The 26861-nt window shown below is 41.0% G+C and overlaps 1 protein-coding gene across 4 annotated transcripts; it reads right to left on the reverse strand.

The window, feature by feature from the left end:
- On the reverse strand, window positions 1292–24245 carry TMEM246 (transmembrane protein 246). 4 transcript variants are annotated; one of them, XM_005660302.3, is made up of 2 exons: window positions 23586–24245; window positions 1292–8698 (listed from the first exon to the last, which is right to left on the reverse strand). In XM_005660302.3, exon 2 carries the CDS (start codon window positions 8619–8621, stop codon window positions 7410–7412), a length of 1212 nt encoding a protein of 403 aa, XP_005660359.1. In that variant the 5' UTR covers window positions 8622–8698; window positions 23586–24245; the 3' UTR covers window positions 1292–7409. The 4 variants fall into 4 exon arrangements, with proteins under 4 accessions (XP_005660359.1, XP_013849171.1, XP_003353645.1 ...); XM_013993717.2 differs by having other exon boundaries at window positions 24129–24222; XM_003353597.4 differs by lacking the exon at window positions 23586–24245 and adding an exon at window positions 23295–23529.

Consider the following 26861-nt stretch of genomic DNA (forward strand, 5'->3'; position numbering starts at 1 on the left):
ATGTGAATTGATAAAAAATAATAATTTTAAAAAGGAATGCGTGTCATTGAGTAGATTTCCCTGAGCTATACAGTAAGTTCTTATTAATCATCTGTCTTGTACAGTAGTGTGTGTTTGTCTGAAATAGCTTAGAAGTGTAGGGAAGGGTGAAAGCTGAGGTGCCAATTTGCTACCTCCCGTAACTCCATTTTCTCTCTCCCTCCCCATCCAAGTTGCCAATACACAGGCTTCATTTTAAACTGCTCTTTAAAGCCAAAATTCCACCATAAGTAGCCAGGGGCATCCTGTTTTATGAGTCATGAAAATAAGGTAGCCATTTTAATAAAAAGTAATATTTTTTTTTAAAAAAGGAATGGGTATCTTCAGTTTTGGGGATCCATATGAAAACTGATGAGAACAGGTAGAAGAAATATGTGGTCCTCTGTTAAACATCCCTCATTGTTCAAAAAAGGCTGCTTACTTACAACTCTGATGCATGAGGAAGTCAGACTGGATCTAACTTGTAGTCAGCTGTGGAGAACACGAGCCTTGGAAAGAAGAGACTTTGCACAAGAAATGCAAAGGCCACAAGCCTTGGGAAGGGAAGTGACCCAGCAAGAAAGTGTTTGTTCTCACCTTGGGGGAGTGAGGACAAGTGTGCCCCTCACAGTCCTCTCTCCACCTGAGGATCGGCAAACTTCTGTCATCAGGATGAGACGGACAATAAAACATCTGCAGTGAGGTTTTCTGGATTCTTTTCTGAGGTTGGGGCATGTGGTTGCCAACAAGGTGTGTCATCTCTGGCAAGCAAATTCTTGGGAAGTCAATTTTATAGTTTCAGAAAAAGATGTTACATGAATTTGGATTAGAAAACGAAACATTAAGGGGCTTGTTTTTTTCGGAAATGCAAGGAAAAGAAATAACCCTTAATAAATCCAACGATAATTTTCTGGATCTTCCTTTTATACCAAAACATACACATCTTCTCATGTAAATTGATATGTGAGACATAGATGCTTGGTGCCTTTTACAAAACAAAAATTAGGTGTCTAAAGGGCTCCTGAGAAGCAATTCAGAATTTTTGTGTGTGTCTGCCTTATGGCAAAGACTAATGTTTAAGTATGACAATAACGGGTTAATTTGGCTGAATCACTTTTCTTTCTTTGGTGTTAATTGGTAAATGAAAAATAATGTGATTCTAATCTCTTCAAAGCCTTTTCTGTTTCAAATATGAGTGTGTTTCTGCAGATGGGGGTATTTCAGCTAATAGTGCAGCTAGATTAAAAAAAGAAAAAAGCTTGAGTCATCTGAATATTGCTAATATGATTTAGGCATTTATTAAGATGAGGGTCGACTGCTAAATTTAGATTTACTTATGATTAATTTGTTCGATGTAGTTCCTTGCAGAATAATACATGAACTATGATTTTGAATGTGACAGACACGTATCTTTTTTTGAAACAACTTTTAAAATGTGGTTACTTTTGCTTTTCTCATTCAAAAAAGGGCAAGTATTCTGTCACATTTAGGGAAGATGTAATTCTACCTCTCCCTTATCATAAACCTCATTGGAAGAGGAGCTTGATGAAAATCAAGGTCTTTTTGCTGAACCCCAGATGGTTATGGATTCTGGATGTGTATTTGTCAGGGCTGGAAAGGAGTGCAGTTGAGAAGGACAAGAGTAATTACCCAAACATGTTGCTAGAAAGAAATCTACATACTAGTTGACTTGTGTTTTAAAAGTATGGACTGCTGACCTCTGTAAGCAACCATGGTCTCAGGTCCCCAGGTCACAGCAACGCCAGGGTTTACATTTTCGCTGGGTACAAATTGAGATGGGATTCATTCTCTGTCTAACATGTTGCCAGGGCATGAATTTTGCGGAGGACTCAACTTGCTCACATTTAAACAAAGCTACACTAACAAAGGACACTCAAGTCAGGTACCAGAAAAAATGATCCTTAAAGAGTTTCTGTCCCTCCCATCCTGTTTCTGGGGCGGTTTACCTCTCTATCCTTGGTTTGTGTTAAGTCATATAACGTTTGGCTACAGGTCACCTCTACCACCCAGAGCTACACCGTAAGACTTAAATCATCTCTCCACTTACTGATAGAACTTGAGGTCACTGGTACAAGGGAGTGATCTTTCCTTCATTCTCTTTCCAGCCTCTTGCCTAAAAGTCCCAGATTAGGCTGTGGAGCCACCGTTGGGTGGTGTTCATGTTTAGATGATTCCTATTGGCAAAACCAGGAAGATGCAGCAGTTGAAGTCTGAAGGAGAAAACCCAGCCCTCCACTAAGAATAACACCCATGGACATTGCCCCACCCTTCCCATCACAAACACACATGACTCGAAACACACACACTAAAAACAAAACCCTAAAAACAACAAAGAAAAAAGTAGCTATGTGGTATATAAAAAGTGCCTCTTGAACTTGCCATTCCCTTTGCCTGGAATGCATGCAAAAAAACTTTTTGGCATCAAAATTGTACATGGTAACCAACCCTCACTACCTGGCTCCGACTTTGTTCCTCTCCTTCTAATTCTCTTCCCTGGTCCTATTTCTCTTCCTCCAGTATTCTTATTTTTTGTAGGCAGTTCCACTGTGGATCCCTTTACTCTTTTTCTCCCTTCCTTCTTTTCTTTCATCTCCCAGCTACCCCATCTCTCTCTCTCTCATTCATTTCCTACTATGTGTCAGGTATTGTTCTAAGTTGAGGGATAGAGTCGTGAATGAAACCTAAAAGACCCCTGTTATTTGGAGCTTATTTTCTGTAGCGGTGGGGGAATGGAAGAATGGAGGGGAAAAAAATACCTACTTCAGGTAATAACAAGAGCTTTGAAGGGAATCAAACTAGATTAAAGACTGCTTTAGATCAGTCGGAAAGTCTGTTGGGGGAGGAGAGATTAAAGTTTAATGGAGACCTATATCATAGGAATGATTCAGCTATGAGAAAAACATTCCAGATAGAGAGAATGAAGTACAAAGTCCTTTTGTAGTAAGAACCGGTGTAACAAGTTCAAGGAAGTGAAAGAAAGCAGGTGTGGTTAGAGTTTGGAGAGTGGTTAGAGGTTTTCAAGGGCAGGTCGCATCTGGTCTGGGAAGTAATGTAAGGGGTTGGATTTTATTCTATATGCAATGGGAAGCCAGGTCCTAGCAAAATGATGAATTATTTATCCAGAACAATTGACTATCCATTGTTTAGTTTCTTTGTATTCTCCATAGGCTGGTCCTATAAAGATTTCTTGACTTAGGGCAGATCTATAAAGGATTTATTGCATAACAGAGTTTGGCACACAACTGATGGCAAAGCTGAGACCTTCTGCTTCACTCTACACCCTTATCTTACTTCCCCATCTCTCCAAGCTGCCCCATTCCTACATACTTATGCTAACTGGCCTTTGTTTCTTTTTGATGAATTCATCATTTGTCCTTGGATTTTCATCTGTTTTTACCCCCAAATTGTTAACATAGATGCTTTTTAAAAAATCACTCATCCATGGTTCTGCATAGGTTGTTAGGAAAAGATCAAGAAAATTGTTACACTTTAAGCCAAAAATCATCACTCATTGCAGTGATGACTCACAGCAATGCTGTAATCTAAGTACTGGAATGATCTGGAAAGCCAAGTATATCTCAACTGCAGTTATATTAGGTACTTTAAAATTACATTTCCAATCATCTTTGATGTAGCCCCAAAGGTTTTCCAAACAAACAAAAAAACCAGTGCCAGTTAATGAGCATTTCTCAGCAAATTCATTGTAGTTGGGATAAAAATATCCAAATAGTTCCTGTGACTTAAAATTATCCAATTTTATATCATGTTACTGTATTTCATAATGCATCATAGAGGATATAAAAATCCCACAGTAATCAACTCCAATTAGAATGCCTCTTCACCCAGATAAAGTTACCAATTAAATAAATTCCCCCAAATGAGGAATGTATCCAAGGTAAATTAAATTAATCTTATCATTATATTAATCCTATTTGTATTCTCTAGTTGCACTGTAGTTTTCTCACCATTTAAAAAAATTATTTTCAAAAGCAAAAAAATCAACAGAACACTGTAAACCAGCTATAATAGAAAAAATAAAAATCATTATAAAATGAAAAAAATAAAAAATAAAAAGCAAAGAAAAAAAAAAAGCACAACTCAAACGCTTCCATTTAAGAAAGACAACAAGGGATTTTCCTTGTGGCTCAGCAGGTTCAGATCCAGCATTGTCACTGTGGAGGTTTGGGTCGTGGGTTCAATCCCTGGCCCAGGAACTTCCATATGCTGCAGGTGTGGCAAAAAAAAAAAAAAAAAAAAAAAAAAAAAAAAAAAAAAAAAGAAAGAAAGAAAAAAAAAGAAAAGAAAAAGGAATACAGTGAAATCAGTTACAAGTTTTTAAGCAAACAACTTATACTTCTGAGAGTTTGTTTGGAGGTTCTTGCAGAACAGTCCTCCTCCATCAGGGATGGTCTTCCTCTTCTGCTGAGTGCACAGCTTCAGGAGGGAAGCTCATGGAGCAGTGAGGGAGGAAGGGGACACCCACCGAGTTTGCCAGATGAGCCCAATCAACCTTGGCAATCAATGGGGTGACAGGTGTTACAGCCAGATTGCCCTCACATCCACAGCCCATCCTTTTGAATGCCTACCTTCGGGCCCCACTATAGTATAAGTGTGGGGGAGGGTTCAGTATATACTATTTGCCACATCAGAAAAACCCATGCATAGAAAGGAGAGAACAAGTCTTCTCAGGATGCCTCAGTGGAAGGGGTACATTTATTTGAACTGATATGTCTATGCACATACACTAAGTCACAAAAGGGAGCTTCTTAGGCCTCACAATAATTTATATTCTGAAAGGTAAGCAGGACTGTTAGAGACCTTCGCCCTCCTGGTAACCTCTATCCCTCAATATCAGAAGGGGATTTTAGTGCCCTTCTAGCCCCCTTGCATAGGATTAAACAAGATGCTTCAGCTTTGGTGTAAAGCTGTCAGCTGTCCTAAACCAGGACAACATACACAATTTGGACTCTAGGAATAAAGGACAAAAGGGAAGGAGATCTAGAAATGGGTAGGGATATAAGTGGGTAGGATTTCTGCTTTTGCAGAAAATGTCCAAGGATGGCAGACCCTAGTTAAGATCAGTGGGCTAAGATGTCTTAGTGTGTAGGTAGGGAAAGTAGACAAGGCAAAGATGATCTTAGCCACCCAGAATGAGGGAGTAAGGGGAAAGGATTTCTGCTTGCAGGTAAGCAACTGAATTGCAGAGAGCAGAAATGGAAACCAGCAATGATTCCAATCTGGAACTTGGCTAGCTTAGATGTCCTGACATTGCACATAGAATTTTCATGAGGAGATTCAACTGTTAATGCAACAAACTCTAATGAGTTGTAGGTTGGAGGTGATTCTATTCTCAAACATGGGGCTGGACTAGTTACTGGGAAAGAGGGATGAAGGGGTGGAATCTGAACATCTCAATAAGTCATCTAGTAGCTCTGATTACGTTGGACATTCCTGGGGGATATGTAAGAGCTCACCGTAACAACACAACACATACTGATACCTGTTTGCGCCCCAAGACCAACACCACAGGGAGTTTTACCATTTTAGCTTACAGAGACATTATTTAGTCCAGGTTACAATCAGATTTCACAAAGGAGAATTTGACAACACAGATATTTATAAAATGAATGTGGTTAAGAAAAAAATGCAAGGGCTGCAAGTCAGAAAACCTACTACATTCCAGTCCTCTCTGCTGCTGTTCAGCTGTGTGATCCTGGAGAAATCCTTTAACATCTCTGGGCCTCAGTTTGTTCATCTATAAAGTGTGGGCATGAGTTCATGTATGCTCCCTCAGTGTTCTTGAGCAGATCCCAAGATAGTAGTTCACTGTGGAAACTTAAAAGCAAATGGAAAATGTTGGCACTGAAACAAAGTGGACAGCTGCTTGAATTCTAATATAATCACCCATCTTCATAGAGGGACCTGGTTGTCACCCGTTTGGTAAGTATTATCAAATGATGTTTATTTGTAACTTTTGAGAAGAGTTATTTTCTAACATTAGTTTTGGAAAAAGCTCAAGAGGAGTCTCATCATTTCCAGTTTGAGTGAACACATCTTATTTTGGGCTTGGTTGCAGGTGGGGCTAGATGAAACTGAGCTGCACATCCTTCTTAAGTCACAATGAAAAGTCAGCTAGAAAAGTTATTCTAGCAGTGTGTGGTCTGGAACAGCTGCTCCATAGGTATCAGCTCTATGCTCCATCTCATATTTAAACAATATCACTAATACCTTTATCCAAAATACATTTGAGTTCCATATGCTTATTATAGGAGAGAAAAGAACCAATATTTGCCAAGGACCCTTTATGAGCTATGCACTTGCTAAGTGTTTTACATACGTTCTGTCATTTAATCCTCAAACCAACTTTAAATGTTAGGTATCACCATCCCCATTTTACAGGTGAAAAACTTGAGACTCAGAGGGCTTATGACTTGCCCAAGTTCACACTACTAGGACATGACAGAGAGCTGAAATTCAACTCTTCTGACTTCACAGTCCATACTTTTTCTTCTATAACATCATGCTACAATAGAAGAAACAGAAATGAGGGTGAATGATTAGTCAGCAAAGACAGAGTAAAGGATATGCTATCAGCAAAGTGCTCACCCATTCTATATTATCCTGCAATGTCCAACTTTCAAAGAATCAGAACAGAATAGAAATCTTCAATATTAAATCACTACTAAACATAAACAATATAACTTTGATGATCCAGAAGGTACTTCCAGATCTTGCTGTGCTTTAAAGTTCTCACAAACAAAACTGTATCAGTGCATTACAGATGTGTGGAAAAGAAAACACCAGGTAACAGAAGCCAGGTCACCAGCCTCCAAAGTGTCGGGCACTGTGTGGCTTTTATTACACCAGGTCAAGGAAACTAATAGAATCTATCAACATGGTCCTGCTTCTTGGGACATGTATTTTAAACATATACCCATTCTTATTCCCAATAAGAAAGAGATCACTGCAAAAGAATCTCACCTTTCACCAAACTCTACCCTTAAAATCCTAAATTGGTCATATCACTGTGCACAATATTTTTGCCAGTCACAAACTCTATCAAGAAGCAGAGCGAAAAACAATTGGAGAATTTAACTGGTATTTAAATGCTCTTCGGCGGGTAGGTCAGACTGCATGAGGCAGTGTGGCTGTGTGCAGGGCAAGACATCTGGACCCACAGTGAACAGTTTGCTCCTGCCAGAGTTACCAAAGCCAAGGTTCTTGATGTGTATGTTCCTCGGCCATCCCACTGCCTGTATCCCTAGCAACCTTAAACAATGAAATATCTGCAAGCAACTATGTCCAAACAAGGAGCTCAAGAGTTGAATCTCCAAGAAGTGGCCAATTTCAGAAAGGCATCTCTTGGCAGGCTAGAGCAGGCTGGGGTGAAAGTTATACCGAAGGCTGGAGAAGAGCCCAATGTGTTTCACGAGATTGGGCTCCACCACATAGGCCCTCTCCCCCTTGGCCCTCAACAGTGAGTACAGTGCCATGTCCTTGCCGAAGCCCTTGTGGCAGTACACCTGGGACAGGTAGGTGAGGGTCCGGCGGGCTGCAGGGGCAGGGAAGAGCATGGCAGGGGTGCAACACTGTGAAGCAGGGACCACGCTGTACAGGGAAGGGCTCAGCCGCCTCAGCTCTAGGAAATAGTGCCGGCCCACCAGCTCAACCAGACCCATGCTATACAGGGAGAAGAAGAGCATGACAGGCCAGCTAAACCCTGGCCGGCTGGCAAACCGCATGTATATCCAGGTTAGTAAGGGCCCCAACAACATGCCGACACCAACCCACTCCAGGATCCGCATGGGCTCTGGGTTGATGTAGTGCTGGAGCCTCTCGGGGTGATAGAGCTTTAGATAAAGGGCATCTCTGAGATGTGGCTCAGAGAAGCGAGCCCGCAGAAGGTGCTCCAAGACTGGGAAGATCTGTTCTTCTGGAATGGCATCATCTTCCACCATCAGGACATAGTCTGGGTTATAGGTCTGCAGGGAGGATTCCAGGCAATAGACATAGTCCTGCTTCTCTTTCTCAAACGAGTTGGTCGAAGGGTCATCGCCATAGTCATCCTCAGTGCCCTCATAGCGGTTGGCCACGGGAACATACTTGGACAGCAGCTTAGCATCAAAATGGCTCACACTCCGCTCCACATTGCACAGGAAGAGTTGGTGGCCCTCGCACTGGGGGCCGCACTGTTGAAGTAGCCGGTGGAACTGGGACACCACCTGCAAGACATAGTGGAAGCCAGGTTGCCTGTCCACAGTGATGATGGTGATGACCAGCCAGGGGCGGGGCGTGGCCTGCCAGACAATGGGCACTGAGCCGTTGGCAGAGGGCAGCTCCTCAAAGTAGTGAAGGGCAGCTTCACCCTCTTTCAAGCTTTGCTGCAGAAACTCTTGGCTCATTTGGTTCAGATGCCAGTGGCGCAAGTAGAAGTAAGAGTGCAGAAGCCGGTGACAGGCCAGAGGAGCCAGCAGGCCAAATGTCACCACCGTTAAGATGAAGAGCTGGACAGCAGTGCTGCCCCAGGAGAGCCGCCTCAGCCTCCGGAGGAGCATGGCAGCTGGAGAGGTTGAGGTGCTCATGAGGTCAACTTCTGGTCAGGTCTGGTCCCAAGAACAAAGCATCCTGGACCGCAGGCCAAAGTCAGTGCAAATCAAACCTAAAAAGAGAGGAAGTAAAGAATGGTACAGGGCTTTAAAAAATCCAGGGATGGAACTCAGCACAAATCAAACCAGAAAATCTAATTCAAGGCTGTGTTAGCTACTAGAGACTAGTATTTTCTCCAGGACACTCTTCTTCAATTGTATCCAAAAGATCTCTGGAATTCTTTAGACATTTCTAGAGTAAAGAAATCTTGGTGCATCCAACTAAGTGTCCACACCTACGGATGCTTAGTTAAGGTTTACAGCGTGCCAGAAAACTACGAGGTAGGCTAGGAAAAGCATTATTTCAATTCAGCAGCTACATGGGCACAGGTTCTTAAAATGGATATTTGACAGAAGGGAAAAACACAAAGTAAGCTCCAAGGTAAGTGCACTGTAAGTACCTGTGGACTAACTGCACAATTCAGAAAACTTTTTCATATATCCCAAACAAGAAAAGGACTGTTGGAATTCCCACTGTGGTGCAGTGGGTTAAGGGTCTGGTGCTGTCTCTGCAGAGGCTGGGGTCACTGCTGAGGCACTAGTTTGATCCCTGGCCCAGCACAGTGGGTTAAGGATCCAGCATTGCTGCAGCTAGACCACAGCTGTGTCTTGGATTTGATCCCTGATCTGGGAACTTCCATATACCACAGGTGCGGCCAAAAAAGAAAAAAAACAAAAAACAACAAAAAAACACTATTTAAAATTCCTTGGAATATCTTTATCAAGATCTTCCATTCCTATTTCTCTAACCTCATGCAACTATACTTAAAATAGCATATTAATTTAATCCTGATTGTTCTTGTATTATTTTTTACAGAACTACCATGGGAACCAGTGAGATAAAGGATATCCTCCCATTAGCAAGTGAACTCTGGGAGGGGAGGAAATATCTGAAGGAAGATTCATGAGCAGCTTTTCAAGTGAGTGAGGGACAGAACAGGCAGCGATGAAGATGAAAGAGAAAGTTGCCACCAGCTTGGTTCAGAAAGTAATGCAGGAGTTCCCATTGTGGCTCAGTAGAAATGAATCTGACTAGGAACCATGAGATTTCGGGTTTGATCCCTGGCCTCGCTCAGTGGGTTAAAGATCCAGCATTGCCATGAGCTGTGGTGTAGGTCGCAGACACGGCTCAGATCTGGTGTTGCCGTGGCTCTGGTGTAGGCTGGCAGCTATAGCTCCGACTGGACCCCTAGCCTGGGAACCATATGCCGTGAGTGCAGCCCTGAAAAGACAAAAGACAAAAAAACAAACAAAAGAAAGTAATGCAGCTTGACATGATCTCTCAGAGTTCAGGCCTGAAGTCAGGCATGTGCTGGTATGAATCTCAGCTCATCCACTCCCTTGGCGGAAGGTCATTTCACCTCTCTACATCGTAGATTCCTTACCTCTAAAGTGGAGGTAATAATAATACCTATCTCATAGGGTTACTGTGAAGATTAAATGTGTTACAGAGTGAAATAATACAGAATAAAAATGCCATTAAAAGATGTCCATATGTACAAACTTAAGTAATATCTTAGGAGTAAGTAGGTCTAATGATCTGAAGGAAAAAGACTTGCACCCAAAAAGAGAATTAAAATGACAAAGCCTGTGTAACAACAGTAATGTCAATGCAAAACTAAATGGTGTCTAGAAGAAAAGGTAAAACTCTTATTTCAGAAGCATAATAAAGTTTGCACATTTTGCAAGAAAGCTGCCCAGCTTGCAAGTTGTCTTGAAGGAGGGCTGTTCAAGTACCAAATGAGGTTGTTGAGGTGTAGTTTCTAATACTGTCATATCATGTTCTCCCCTTCTTGGGCACACACAAAAAACTGTATTTTCTAGCCCATCTTCTTCCATGTGGAGTCATGTGACCAGGGCTTGCCACTAAAATGTGAGCAAAGTGACAGGTATGACTTCTGGACTGTAGTGGTTGAGAGCAGATGTGCCTTCTTGACTTTCTCTTCCTCCATCTGCTAGATGAATGGACAGCCTTGGTGGATCTAGAAGGAGGAACCACCAGATGGCAGAAGCCTGGGTCCTTGAATGACTGCATGGAACAGAGGTCCCTCCCAGCACCTACCCAACCTAGAGTGGGCTGTGTTGTAAATAATACATAAACTGTTGTTTCTAACCACTAATGATTTTTTTTACTTGTCTATTACAACAGTTAGCCTACCCTGTACATTACCGTTGTTTAGAATACCAAACCTCTCTCTACAGGGTGATAACATAGCAATTCGAGGAAGTAGGGAGAAAACTATCATTTCATTAGCAGATGCAGATTATATTTTGGGGCATCAGAGGTGAGACAGACTATACCAGCACTAGGAAGAGATCTGCATAGTCCTAAAGAGGGAGATAAGCAGGGAGAGGTTTGAGTAGCATGCAGCATCAGGTTTGCTGGAGTGTGGACTTCCAACATCTTACTTACTATAGACTGGTTGCATCTTCCTGTTCAAGTCAATGGAGTTAATAAATCATGTGGTTACACAACCACCTAGTCTTGCCAGTTCCATATCACTACTAGCACAAGCTAAGGACTAAAATTGGATTGAGCTCATTCTCAGGTATAGTTGGTCTTAGTAATGGCGTCACTCAGGTGGCTTCCTGTTCACACTGTTCTCCCCACCTTTGCTATTACCCAACAGAGCTGCACCCACTTGGAAGAAGAACAAGATACAGTCAACAAAACAAGGCATGCAGCTCAGAAAATGCCAGGCACATGTTAAGTGCTAAGATGACTATGTGATTATGATTGGAGACCTCAGTGTTTGGTATAAAACTGCCATCCACCCTCTTTCAGTGAGTTTTGGGTAAAGCAAGAATGCGATATTCTAGTCCAGATAAGTCCCAGGGCAGAATGTTCAAGCAGTACATGTGCGTGCATGTGCAGAAACACAGACAATTATCATTTGAAAATATAAAGCTGATTATGTCATCCTCCTATTTAAAGCCCTTTTTTCTCTTCCCATTGCTCTTTTAATAAAATCTAAACTTCTTATCACGGTCCCAAAGGCCCTTTTTGATCTGGACCCTGCCTTCCTCTGTCATTTTGTTCCACTGCCCCATTTTCTCTGTATGTTCTAGACTAGAGTTGGCAATATTTACCTGTAAATGGCTACATACTGTCTCTGTTGCACATTCCTCATAGACTATTTATTTTTTACAACTCTTTTGGAATGTAAAAACTATTTTTAGTGCACCAGCTAAATCAAAACAAGCTGTAGACCAAATCTGGCCTGCAGCGTATTGTTTACTAACCCCCGCTCTAGTCTAGCACTGTCCAATAGAAGCATAATGCAAGCCATGTCTGTAAATTAAAAATTTCAAGCAGCTACAATAAAAGTAAAAAAGAAATAGATACTATTAATTTTAATAATATATTTTATATAGCACATCAAAACTATTATTTCAACCAGGAAGCCAATATAAAAAACTATTAATGAGGTATTTTACATTCTTTTTTACTTACTAAGTCTTTGAAATCCACTGTGTATTTTACATTTACAGTTTATCTCAATTCGGACAATTCACGTTTTAATAGCCACATGCGGGGCCAGTGAGCAGGGTGCTCTAGACATGCTGATTTCTTTCAGAACATCGATTAGACTATGCTTTTGCCCATCTCCTAGACTTTGCGCATACAACTCCCTTACCCTGGAACGTTCCTATTCCCACACCTTCCCTGCCTCTTCACCTAGAGAGCTTTTTCTTCATCCTGTAACAAAATCTTCTAGAGAGGCCATCCCTGGCCTGTGTAAACACAGGACCTGCTAAATAGGCACTCCTATATTTTGTATTAGCAAAATGGGAGTATAAATTGGCACAACATCGGTAGAATTTAGAAATATCTAACAAAACACACCAATGACTCAGCCATTCCATTTCTAGCATTCTTTCCTAGATATACATTTTCATGTGTGAGAAATGACCTGCAGCACCATTTGTAAGAACAAAATATTGCCAAGAGCCCATCAGTTGAGAGTGAGTCAAATAAACTATACTACATCTAAAGAATGGAATACTGAGTGGAATACCCAGATAAAAGTAAGCAAACTAAGGGAGAGACCAAGATGGCAACTAATCTTCCTTCCTCCCATGACGTATGCATTTATCTTATGCTTCTGGTTAAAATGTTCATTCTGAGAGACAAATCTGTTCTGAGTTTGTAAACAAAACCCAGTTTCTAATCCTGCAGGGCTATAGTCCAAACGTATGCCATGGGAAATTTATTCTCATGAGGTCTGTGGTCTTGTTCCCTTGATCCCTGTGATAAGCCCAAACATACTCATCTAGCTGAAAAAGTCTATCTAAAAGTACTCCAGGAGTTCCCTTGTGGATCAGTGGATCAAGGATCAGGTATTGTCACTGCAGCAGCTCAGCTCACTGCTGTGGCTCAGTTTCCATCCCTGGCCCAGGTATTTCCACATGCCATGGGCACGGCCTAAATAAATAAATAAGCAGTTCCTGTCATGGCTCAGTTGTTGACGAATCTGACTAGGAACAATGAGGTTGCGGGTTTGATCCCTGGCCTTGCTCAGTAGGTTAAGGATCCGGGGTTGCTGTGAGCTGTGGTTCCAGATGCGGCTCAGATCCCACGTTGCTGTGGCTCTGGCATAGGCCAGCGACTATAGCTCTGATTAGACCCCTAGCCTGGGAACCTCCATATGCTGAGGATGCGGCCCTAGAAAAGACAAAAAAAATAAAAGAAATTAAAAAATTTTAAATAAGTAGATAAATAAATAAAAGTATCCCAAAAGCCAACCCTGATCTCCCTGGTGAAAAATTAATGAAAACTTCAATTATATAGAGTTGGGAGCCCAGAAGAAGGAGCTCTCATGCCCTGTGACAGTAGCAGAACCCAAGAGAAAGAAGAAGGACTCCCCTTTTTTATTGGCAAGGATTCTGCCAATGAAAAGCCATGGACTTTTTGTTCACTGAGCCCTCCCAACTTTTGTCTGCCCTCTATAAAGTGCTCTCCTTCCCTTGCTATGCAGGGACTTGCATATGGTTCACTATGTTTGCTTATGCTGAATTATGTAATTCTCTGCTGAGCCTGAAGAAACCCATCTTTGCTGGAGAAGTAATTGGTATCTATTTGTTCTCAGTCAATATCTGAGTGGCCAGCAGAAGGACCAGAGAAGGTCCCTGATGGCTCCAAGATCTGGTGAACAAACCCATGTGGTACCCACAATTGAGCCCTTTATTGCTCAATGCTTTTCTTGCTGACCCTAGAATTTGAAGGCATGTCTTTCTTCTGGATCCAAACACATGCCTCTTTGCCTCTGAAGCTCTCTAGGGTTTATTTGGACTCTATTTTAAGGTTTCATGCTTTCTGAGATGGGATCTCAGTCATCTAAATATTTTAAGGAAATCCCTTCCTTCACAGGAACTCCAGCTGACTTTATGTTTAAAAGTTACAGTGGGTTGTTTTCTTGTTGTAAATTCTTTTAGGATTTTCCCAATTAATGGACCAATGCTGGGTCTGGTCTTCACCAGTAAGCATATGATTAATTAGCTGGTATGTCAGAAAAACCAGCTTGATAAATATGAATGACTATATTACATTCCTCAATAAATATGAGAGGATATTTGGTTACTTTAGCAAAATTTTTGACTGTGGATTGACATTCAGCTTTAGTCCAGAGAATATAAGAAATTAAGGGTTTAGCCTCTGCCTCCTCAGAAGGCTTAATTTTAAAGGACAGGTTCTGGCAAGTTTAGAGGAAAAAGAAGTGGGGAGAGTTTCAGAGAAAAAAAAGGGAATTTTATTATGTTATCGGGCTTGGGTAATTGCTAGGCAACTTCATCAAGCAATTCTTAGAGTTTTTCCAAAGCTTGTTTATAAACTTGTTTGTGATAATTATAATCAACTTCATATTATTTTAAAGAAAATTCTGGTCTTCCTTCAGATATTTGTTCCATGAGATAATTGGTTGTTTTTTTTTTTTTTAAAGGTTAAATCTGCAGCATATGTAAGTTCCCAGGTTAGGGGTCCAATCAGAGCTGCAGCTGCCGGCCTAGGCCACAGCCATGGCAATCTGAGCCTCATCTGCAACCTACACCACAGCTTGTGGCAACACCAGATCCTTAATCCACTGAGCAAGGCCAGGGATCAAACCCGCATCCTCATGGACACTATGTTGGGTTCTTATCGAACTGAGTTACAATGGGAACTCCCACCATACAGCTTCTGACTCTGTGTTTACTACTGGGCTGAACCAGGACCTTCCTCTTCAAGTAAAAAGGACCAGGATGGAATGGGAAACTATGTTCCCTCCAGAGTTTAGTTAATCTGGCAAAACCGTCTTTATGACATTCTAGATAAGTCACCTATAAGGAAGACCATCAAAATTCTTAATCTTCAACTTTGGCAAATGAGGTCCTTAAAAGGAAACCAAAACCCTCCTAGTTTCTGCCACTGTCACAAAGAGCCAGGACAGCAAAAAAGAGGTTGTTACAAATTTAAGTATTTTAAGCACCTTCTGCCCCCTAAGCAGTCTTTCCGACGCTCTCCCAATTCTCAATAATAGGGCTCTGAGGAATACAGGGGCTATTCCCAATTCTCTCTCATATTGGTCTGGAGAAACAATTCTCCAAGTTGGGGATGAATCTCTTCCAGTTCTAATCGACACTGAAGCACCATCTTAGTGCACAACCCACTACTATAAAATACGCCCTGTCTTAGAGTACTAAAACAGTTCCAATAGTGGGATCTCTAATGACCCCCAAGAGCTTCCTGTCTCTGAACCTCTTCCCTTTTGCTTAGGCCCTCTGAGAGATACATACCCTTTAATCCTTCATTCCTCTGCCTTTATGCATTTATTAAGCCAAGACTGCTTAGAGAAGTATCCGTGCCCAGAATATCTTCCTCCCAAAAGGAGAAAATAATTCTAGTCAGTAGTCATCAAAGTAACAAATTGTATAAATTAAATGACCCTTTGACATCTTCTAATTGTTTCGTCTCTGACAATACTAGAAATGATTATGAAAAGACTGCTCACTTATCCCTATTGAATAAGCTACCACCTTCCTTATGGATAAAATCGCCAACTGACAGTGATGAAATTTACAGCACACCTCTCACCACAACTCTGATAGGTCCCTCAAAACCTGAATTAACCAATACCCTATAAATAAAGAAGCCCTTCAAGGCATGAAGGCTGTAATAGAATATTGCAAGTCTCAAGACCTCATTATCCCTTGTAGTAGTCTTTCTAAAACTTCCATTTTACCTGTGAGAAAAATCTAAGGACCGAGAATGGAGGTTCATCCAGGACCTCCAAATAATAAACAATACTGTTACCCCTCAACGCCCTGCTTTCCTAACCCTCATATGTTACTAATATCCATTCTCACTGAAAGTAAATACTTTACTGCAATTGATTTATGCTGGGCATTCTTTAGTATTCCCGTTTTTGAAGAAAGTCATTAACTTTTGCCTTCACTTGGGAAGGAAAACAATGCACCTGGACAGTAATGCCTCAAGTTTTACTGAGAGTCCTTCTTATTTCTCAAATCCTGAAGGCTGATCTGGATGGTATAAAGTACCCTACAGTTTCTGTTTTGTTGCAATATGTGGATGATTTGCTTCTTTGCTCTCTTTCTCAAGTCTCCTTATAGGAAGACAACATGCACTTACTAAAGCTTTTAGTCTCAAAGGGACATATGGCCATCAAAGAAAAACTGCAGTTTGGCCAAGCTTGGTTTTGATATTTAGGGCATCTGCTCAGAACAAGAGCTACATCTAGATCTGCATAGACCTTACGGTGTTCTAAGTTTACCAAAACCCAAAACTAAGTACCCACTGTGAATTTTTTTCAGGTGAGTTGGTTATTGCCAAAATTGGATTCCGAATTTCAGTCTTATGGTCAATCTTCTGTATGTTTTACCCAAGAATAACAACCCTGACCCAATTTAAGGGGAAAAACCAGATGACATAACTTTTAAGGCCTTAAAGGAGAATTGGCAGAACCCGCCTGCCCTTGGTTATCGGATTCCCTTTAACCTTTTTTATATGAAACAGAAGGAAATGCCCTTGGGGTACTAACCCCAAAATACAGGGACCACCGTTAAACAATAGTGTCAATATCCAGCAACTAGACCCTTGGCACAGGGAAATCCCTCTTGCTTTAGAGTCTTCACAATCTCTGCTCTTTTGGTTAAGACAACTGAGAAAATCATTGTAGGATCCCTTTTAATCATTTTTGTACTTCATGCATTAGAAGCTTCTCATCACTCTCAATATCTGTCCTTAAACCACCTCACCTCCTATGAGTCCTTCTGTTAACTGATCCTCATGTAACTCTTTTCATTGTAAAAACCTTAACCTTGCTACTTTTCTCTCCTCTATCAATGATGAAGTCCCTCACAATGGCTTAACACTGACAAATCACCTCCTGGCTCCTCATGGTGATCTGCAGGAAACTCCTTTGGGTAACACTGACTTCTCATAGCTCACTAATGGTTTTTATTTAAAAGGTGACAATGATGAATATTATGCCGTGTATGCTATTACAACTCCTTTTGATGTTATTGAGGCAGCATCTTTACATATGGTTACTTCAGCCCAAAAGGCTGAATTATATACTCTTCTAATCTTTCTTTTACTTTAGGCAAGGACAAAGCTGCCAATTATTTATACTAATGGCAGATATGCTTTCAGAATAGTTCATAATTATGCAATGTTGTAGAAGCAACATGGCTTACTTACTTCAAGCAAAATAAAATTTCAAATGGCCCCTATGTTCAGAAATTACCAGATGTGATACCTTTACCTGCCACTTTAGCTATTATGATACTGGGGCATTCTAAACTTAACTTTCTGGAGGCTAAGGGGAATCACCTTGCTGATATTTCTGCAAAAAAAAAAAGCTACTGCTAAAGAAACCAGCAGCAGCCTGTCTGATTCAAAGACTCCCCAAATGGTAACTTAGAAAAACTGGCTGAAGAAGCCCAGTAACTGGCCTCAAGAGTGAAAAACTTAGAAATTCAATACTTGTTGGTTTGATAAAAAGAGAAAGCTCTGATTAGGATCAAATAACAACCCAATCCTATTGGAGACACTAAAATTCCTACTCCTCACCACTGTACATGCCTTAAACCATTGTTTTCCTGACAAAATGATAACATTCATGAATTAGGATTGGTGGGGAAACATTAACAAGGCCACAAAAAGTGCCTACATCTCACTGTCTCACTTGCTGAAGTACCAAGGGAATCCAGTTCATAATGCTCCTGGACATTTTAAACTGCTTAATGGACCATTAGAGGTATGGCAAATTGATTCACACAGTTTCCTCCATTTTATGGATATAAATATGTTTTAGACATGGTCTATATGTGTTCACACTGAATTGAAGCCTTCCTTTGCAGGCAGGCTGCTGCTTTGTGTACGGCTAAGATTTTTTTGGAAAAGATTATCCCTACTTAGGGAATTCCTCTTGAACCTCATAATGATTGAGAAAACTGTTTTACTGGTCAGGTACTTGACAATTCTGCACTGTTTGGCCAGTTTTACACTTTCACTGTGCTTACCACCCTCAATCCTCTGGTTTAGTCAAAAGTACTAATGGAAACTCAGTTGGAAAATTTGTTGAGTCTTTCCAAATACCTTGGCCAAAAAGCACTGCTGTTGGTCTTTCTAAGTCTCAGATCCACTTCTTTTAGAACTCATAAACTCTTACTCTTTGAGATAGTCATAGGACGAACCTGGCTCCTGCTTCTTTGGATACACAGACAAGAGGAGAGATCCCTCAAAGGTCTAATTGCTTTTGTTAAAAATATCCATGTACAGTCGCAGTGCACTCTTGAGAGATAAAGACCTTAGCATCACATCTTGCAACCTGGCAATTCTGTCTGTTGAAAAAGTCACCTCCAGAAAGACTCTCTTCAACCTCACTGGAAATGCTCCTATCAGGTACTGCCAACCAACCCCTGTATTGCCAAATTCCAAGGAACAGACTCTTGGATACATAGGACACACCTAAAGAGAGCACAAAACTCTGACTGGACGTGTACTTCATCTGGTGACTTGAAAGATTTCCCAAAATTGAAGCAGACAATGTCTGATAAGACAGCTTTCCCAAGATATCTAACCAGGCCTATTGGAAGTTTGTTACCAACTCACTGGTAATGATGTAACACTTCAGATGATCTCTAATGTCCATGATCTTGATAACACATGGGCTTTAGATGAAAAGTGCCTGAGAGTTCTCCCTCCTACTTCTCCTTGTTACTCTCATGTGACCTCAACAGATTTCTAGTCTATTCTCTCCAACATGAGACACTACACCCAGGAAAGGTCCTTCCTGACATTAAAGGACAAAATACTTCTGAAAGCAGAAAACATAGTATTTATCAGCAAATCCTTCAGAGAAAGATCTTCATTAAAAGGGGGAAGTGAAAAAATTAATAAAGAGAAACTCAATTAAATAGGGTTTGCAGACCAGACTGGGGAGCTGTCAGGCCCTATGGGGACCTGACAGGAAGAAAAGACTCCTTTATTGGCAAGGGCTCAGTCAATGACAAGCCATGGACTCTTTGTTTACTGTAACTCTTCCAACTTCCTTTTCCCCTCCGTAAAAGTGCTGGCCTTCCCTTGCCATGCAGGGACTTGCACATGGCTTGCTATAGTTGCAGACCCTAAATTGAAACTCTCTGTGGATCTCAAATAAACCAATCTTTGTTGGAGAAATAACTGGCAGTCTACTTGTTTAGGTAAACACCCTCAACCAGAAATAATCTCTGTTTTTCCTCTAATGCTGGGGCCCTTTACATGAACTTTCATACCAGGACATTCATGTGTTGCTTCTACTTTAGACTGTATCTATTTATAGCTACCACTTATTAAGCTCCTATTACATATCCAAGTTCTATACTAGACTATTTCTTCTAACCACAAGATCAACTCTGAAATAGTAATGGAATTAATCTCTTTTAAATGGGAAAAAAAAAAAGCTACCAAGTTGAAAGCAGGAAATTTAAACACGGGAAAAATTTCAAAGCCCATGTTTTTTCCATGATGGCTGCTGCCTTCCATGGCTTGATTTACAGCCTAGCTGCACTTATAAGTCTCTCATTAGTGGATTCAGTCTGATTTATCTTTGATATGCCTCACAGACCCAGTATAACACTCTATGCATAGGAAAGGATTAATGTTTGTTAAGCAGATAAATGACGTCTATGGGCCTCAATTCCTCAGCTATAAAATGCAGAGTATCAAAGAGCCTGGGCATATAATGTGCAGAGATCAACTTAATTGTAAGTGCTTGCTGAACACTTATTATATGCTGGGCACTGTTCTAAGCATCTCATTGATCCTCATAAGAAACCTATGAAAAGTACTATTATTAAGTCATTTTTAGGCCTGAAAAAAAAAAAAAAACAACTAAGGCACAACTAACTTGTACCCGAAGTTAAGAAAGCTTTAAATGGGTGGCAAAACTTGAAATCCAGGCAGACTGGTTCCGGAAATTGCACAGATCACCTGAAATGCCATTAGAAATGGCAATAGATTTGCAGAATGTGTTTGGTAACAGAATTAATATGCAAAAATAATATTAATATTATATATACACATAATCAGACAATTATTTAATTAATGGGATAAAAGATCTCAGTCAAAATGAGGGAAAAAGGAACCAAAAATACCTAGAATAAATTTAAGAAATATACAGAATATATACAAATAAATTCTACTGAAAGATATTTAAAAGTCTTATAAACAGATAAAAATAACATTTCTTACTGTGGCCCAGTGGGTAAGAATCTGACTGCAGCAGCTTGGGTTGCTGCAGAGGCTTGGATTTGATCCCTGGCCCAGTGCAATGGGTTAAAGGATCCAGCATTGTAGCAGCTACCATGTAGGTCACAGCTGTGGCTCAGATTTAATCCCTGGCCCAGGAACTTCCATATGCCACAAGTGTGGCCATAAAAACAAAACAAAACATTTTCCCAGCTAAAAAGCCTCACTAACGATATAGGAGAGATCTCTTTCTCTAAAATTTATATTTAACAGAATGTCAATTTAACTTACTTCGAGAGAGTGGGCCAGTACAATAAATGGGCACTTTCATATAAATTGGTGCAACCTTAGGAGGGAAAGTTGGGATAGTTATCTATACAAGTTTTGTTTGTGCATTTCCCTTTGACATAGAAATTCTACTTTTAGGAATCTACTCTGCAGAAATGCCAACCCATGCTACCAAACACGGACAATAAGTGTTCATGGCAGTTTTGTTTGTAAGTAAGAAAGGGAGACAGACAAACTACAGGGAAAGGAAATGGCCAGCAACAGGAAACATGTTTAGATAATTATACAAAGGGATGGTATGGAGACATTAAAAAGAAAAATAAAGGTTTAAATATACTGACATTTTTAAAAGTCTTAGCTTGATATCTCTGCTATGAACTGAATGTCCATGTTCTCTCCAAACTCATATACCAAAATCAAACTCCCCAATGTGATGATATTTGGAGATGGGGTCTTTAGGCGATATTTAGGTCATGCTAGTGGAACTTTCAAGCTGGGATTAGTGCCCTTATAAGAAAGGAAAGAAGAGATCTCGCTTCCTCTCTCTCCTCTCTCCCAGGGAGAGCATTTCAAGAAGGTAGCCATCTATTAATCAAGAAGAGGGCCCCTTATCAGAAATCCACATATGCTGACAACCCTAATCTAAAACTTCCAGCTTCCATATCTGTTAGAAATAAATGTTTCTGCTGCTTAAGTCACCCACAGCAACATGGGATCCTAGCTGCATTTGCAACCTCCACCACAGCTCACAGCAATGCCAGATCCTAGACCCACTGACTGAGGTCAAGGATCAAACCCACATGCTCATGGATACTAGTCGGATTCGTTTCTGCTGTGCCACGATGGGAATGCCTCATCATTTTATTTTTAATGTGGAGTATAATTTAGTGAAGGAGAGATGAAGGTATGGGGGATGGAGGTTTCCTGTTTTGCTTTCTATACTTCTCAAAGGGCATGTATTAATTTTATGATCAGTGTTAAAAATTCAATTCAACAAATACTGCATCTCGTGCCAGGCACTGGGATAGTGAACATGGCACTCAGGGGTCCTATTCTTAGAACACTAATTATCAAAAATCCAAACATGACTTATTTGTTTCTTTTGGTGAAGCAGGCAGATGTTGGTTAATCTGACTAAAGTATTCTAAAGATCATTTGGAATTAGCACTAATAAAAACTGCTCACTTTGCTGGGACATAACACTAAAAAAGGAAGGATATATTGAAGAAAGCATGGCCCCTGTGCAATGATGATGTTAAGTTTATGTAGTGCTCCAAAGTTTTTTATTGTGAGGGTGGTTACACTTGACAAAATTCATTTAAGTGGTGCATTTTATTGCATGCACACTATACAGCAATAAAACTGATTTTTTTAAAAAAAGTCAGGATGATGATACTGGGTAATGAGATACTAAACTTGTTATAAAACTTCAGTGATTAAAATAACATGGCATTGGCACCAAAATATACTGATAGATGCAAAAATCCACAAATATATAATAATTATATATATTATACATATCATAATTGCAGCAGTCTAAATCAGGGGTAAAAAATGGACTTCATAGCTGATTAACCATTTAGAAAAATTAGCTCTCCACTTTACAACTTAAACTAAAATAAATTCCACATTAAAGTTTTTAAACAAAAGCTTAGAAGTACCTAAAGAAAACAAAGAAGAATATTTATACAAACAAACATGGGTTAGGAAAGACCTTTCTCAGAAAGATCCTCAAACAGAAACTATAAAGAATAGATTTGAATAGCCAACGATGATAAATTGACAAAAATATTAAGCAAACTGGGAAAGACTGCAACATAGATGACAATTACTACTTTAATGTGTAATATATAAAGAGCGCATAAAAATCAGGAACAGAAAGACACTCCAACTGAAAAAGGGGCAAAAATTAATAGTCAATTCATCTACATAAATGCAAAAGGCCAAAACACAGAGGAAATACTGTTGACTCCCCTTGGGTAATTAGACATACAAATTAAAACAAGCTACTACTTTTGTCCACGTTATTGGTTTAAATGCGTGCACGGAGAGAAATTTTAAAGATATCCAGAAAATCTCAACAATCTAGAAGACGAAGTTTTAAATTATCTTTATTTTCTCCGTTACATTTTTCTGTTTCCTGAATGTTCTGTAAGAAGCTTATCCTTTAAAAAATTCTAATTTTAATAATGTTAGACAAACAAAATTTTCTCTTCTCACATACTAAAGTATCTGGTACAGGGCACTCTAGAAATGCATCTCTAAAAAAAGCCAATCCCATTAACAAGGTTTCATTCTCTAAGGGAAATGCGCGCAAGCACGCTCGCGCACACACACCTGCAGGTTTTGCACATGGTCCGCATAGTGAGATCATCATCGAAACCGCCCTTGTGTCCCCTTACGCCCGGGAGGATCAAGGGATGCCCAGGGCACACCCACCCTGCGCCCGGAATATTGTGGGCGCAGTGCGGCATTGGCAACGCCCGGGCCCAGAGGCCAGGAAGAGGGCAAGGCTAGCCAGAGTGGTCCTAATCCCTTATGGAAAGTGAATGGCAGCGGATGAAGAGTCCCAGATCCAGTGTCTACACACTGACCTTGGGTAGTTCCCGCTGCTTTCAGGTCTGTTTCCTCACGCGTAGGCGGAAGCTAACAGTCTGGATCGCCGCGTTGCCTCCCTTCCGCTACTCTTCCCAGGAACTGGGAGGGACACCCCGGGCTGAGAGGTCGTCCGCAGAAACCCAACCCCGCAGCAGCGAACTGTCCGCGCGCCGGGCGGGCTCGAGGGGCGGATGCGCGTCAGATCCTTGCCGCAAACTGGCGGCCATTAGGCGACCCACCCTTGGGCTGGTGGGCCCAGCAGGACTGGGCTGGAGCGGGTGTCTTACCTGGACTCGGATACGCCTGGCTCGCGACTTTCCGTCGGCCTCGCGAAGCCACAGAAGAGGGCGAGGGGTAGGGAGGCTCCCCCGCTGCGACACTCAGTCATCCCTGTGCGGATGCCGGCCCAGCCACTCGAGGGGCGCCCTTTTGGGGTCCCCGCAGTTTTCAGGCGAACCGCAGGCAGCGCCACAAGCGGGGCCGTGCGGGAGCCTGCCTGCCCAGAGGGCACCGCGGTGGGAGCAGGCCTTCCCTGGCGGCGCCAGCTTCTGCGTCTGCTCTCTGCGTGCCCGCCGCGGGAACCCTAATCTTTTTACCCTTGCTCTGAAGGAGTCATCTCCGAGGTGGGCGCTCGGGTCGTGATACCAATGGGGCTGGGCAGATCTTGCGCAGCGGAAACCTACCCGGTGGGAGCGATTAACACTGTCCCCTGCGCAAGCGGAAAGCGGCTGCTGGTATCTCCTAGGCTTGTCTAGCTCATCCCCACGGAGGAGCCATCTCCCGACCCTGAAGCCTCGGAAGAGAGGTTTGGGTGCATGCCGAAGCCTCACCTCCTCCCGAGGCGCGGCTCGCTCACGGAGTACCCAGGCTCTGGCAGGCCATGTGACCTGCGAGCTGTGGAGCGTTCGCAGCCCCCAAAGCCAGCTGTGGGGGGAAAAGCATGGCAAAAGGCGCCAACTGATGGGCAGAAAGGGAAAAGCAGGTTCAAAGCAAAAGAAGTTCAAAAGCTGGAAGGACTATGTATGTCTCTGCACTGTTCACAGCCCCAGTTGGCCATAAAGCGCGTTTTTGGCTGGAGAGGTTTGTTTTTGCCAGTAATAAAAGCGGACATCTCTTCTATCCTTAATCCTCACCTTACCCTGCATTATGCCAGGCGCATTATGAACATTCATCTCTCACTTCACTCCGGTACATTAGAGATTGTCATTCAAAATTTGCAAATGACGAAAGAATATTTGAGAAGGTAATTTGCCGAGTGCAATACTCCAAAAGCCAGAAATGTAATCATTAAAAAAAAAGAAGTTTACTCTAATTAAATCACCTTGCTAGGCATGGGATTTAAAATGGTCTATGGTTCTTTCCACTTACCTGTCAATCTCTTTCAGCAATGGCTTTGTGAGTTCAAAACACCCCCAACCCTAATTTTGGCAGATAGATATCATACTCGTATCCCTATTCCCATTCTAGCACTCCCATCCCCTGTGCTCCTCCCATTATTCTTCTCCACAGTAAATGAGGAATGATTACCAACTCCTGGTTCTACCCTGTAATTCCAACACATTCCACAGAACATCTAGGAGAGAAAAATGCACAAAAGCAGAAAAGAATCATGAAGTAAATATCTGTAATTATTAATGAAGGGCTTTCATTCATTGAGAGAGATCATTGCTAGCTTCACCTCTCAGAAATCATTTAGTTCATAGGCCATGGAGGTCTAATAAAAGATCCTATACAAAACTGATACCCAAACAAGATAACTTAGTGCTTATTGTGAAGGTGCTAATATTCATTAAGTACATTATAAATGCTAACTTAGATGAAATTTGAAGATGTGATGTCATAATTTGCAACTTTATTTCATTCATATATCTTGAATGAAATGACCTAAAATCTAGGCACTTTTTAAAAGAAGAGTGAGGTCTCAAGTCAATTCAGTCTCCAAATAAACACTGTAGAATACTCCCTCACCTCAGTTAGCTCTTTACTACCCATTCAAGCATATATGTGTGTAAATCTGTTCTTGCCCTCTGGGCTGCCCCAAGTCGTTCAAATGGGAAGTTTGTATCTTTTGCGAAGGGGATAGAAGCCAGCATTATAGTTCATAAGGGAGGCACACAGAGATTTACCCGCATTAATGAAATGCTATCTCTCAATGAATAAAAGCCTTCATTAGAGAACAATTACTTTGAGTCTCAAATGTTTTTCAGTCTTCCAGAAGCCTTTTTAAACACAAATGGTCTTAAGCGAAATAACAGGAATTATGAGAAAAAGTACATGTTGACTGAAAACCATTCCTGAGGAACAGGAGCACAGGAAAAAAATGTGGAATGACTTTTTGAAATGAAAAGAAAAAGATGGGGACAAAAGGAAAGTGAAAGCTAACTCTGTTCCACCTTGACCTTTCCTTTCTTCCTAGGATTTCTACCACACAGTTTTACTGCCTATCTTGGCTTCTAATTCTAGTCAGTTTACCTTTCTAGGCCAGGGGTTAGCAAACCACCACTCTCTGCCCATTTTTGTGTAGCCCACAAGATGAGAATGGTTTTTATAATATTAAATGATTACAAATTCAAAGGAGGAGAATATTTCAAGATATGTGAAAATCATATAATATTCAAATGCCAGTGTTATTGACATATGGTCTTCATAGACATATTGTCTGTGGTTACTATCATGCAACAACAGAAGAATTGAATAGTTGTGAAAGAGACCTTATAACCCATCAAGACTAAAAAATTTACTATCTGGTGAGTTCCTGTCGTGGCTCAGAAGTAACAAGGGTCATGGAGACGTGAGTTCGATCCCTGGCCTCGTTCAGTGGGTTAAGGATCCAGAATTGCTATGAGCTGTGGTATAGGTCACAGACGCAACTTGGATCCTGCATTGCTGCTGCTGCAGCTCCAACTGACCCCTAGCCTGGGAACTTCCATATGCTTCATGTGCGTCCCTAAAAAGCAAAATAAATAAATAAATAAATAAATAAAATTCACTATCTGGTTTGCCAATGCCTGTTCTACAAGTTCTGTTCAGTGGTTAAAAGGTAAAGCAATAAAGCCAATGAATGCTCACATGATTTCTTGTGTGTGTCAGCATAGTTGACACTAGATACTAAGTTCCCTTAGAACCTTAAATCCATCTACTTTGGCATCCATCTATCCTCTATTCTTATAACCAATATTTATTGAAAAATTGTTCTGACATAGTACCAAAACTATAAATGAGAAAAAGATGAAAATTAGATGCATGAGGAATGCTGGGAAGTCGATATAAGACTGCTTGGGCTGAGAGCTGAATCTAGCACAGGAAGGTAGCTTGGGAAGGTATTCCTATCTCCTGGACCGAGCCCAAACCTCAACCTTCTAGACTTCTTTTATATAAAAAGGTTAAATAAATTTTTTAAAGTTATTGTTATTTTGGAGTTTTTAATTAAATGTCATTAAACTTAATTCAATATAGGTTATGAAGAAGATTACACAATTATTTAAGGTTATTTCATACTCATTTTTTAAAGAATCATATGGTAAGTTTCTAAACATGAAAGGTTGGTGGTAGTTTCAAATGAT

This window comes from Sus scrofa, chromosome 1 (assembly GCF_000003025.6).
Source record: "Sus scrofa isolate TJ Tabasco breed Duroc chromosome 1, Sscrofa11.1, whole genome shotgun sequence".
Classification (NCBI taxonomy): Eukaryota; Metazoa; Chordata; class Mammalia; order Artiodactyla; family Suidae; genus Sus; species Sus scrofa.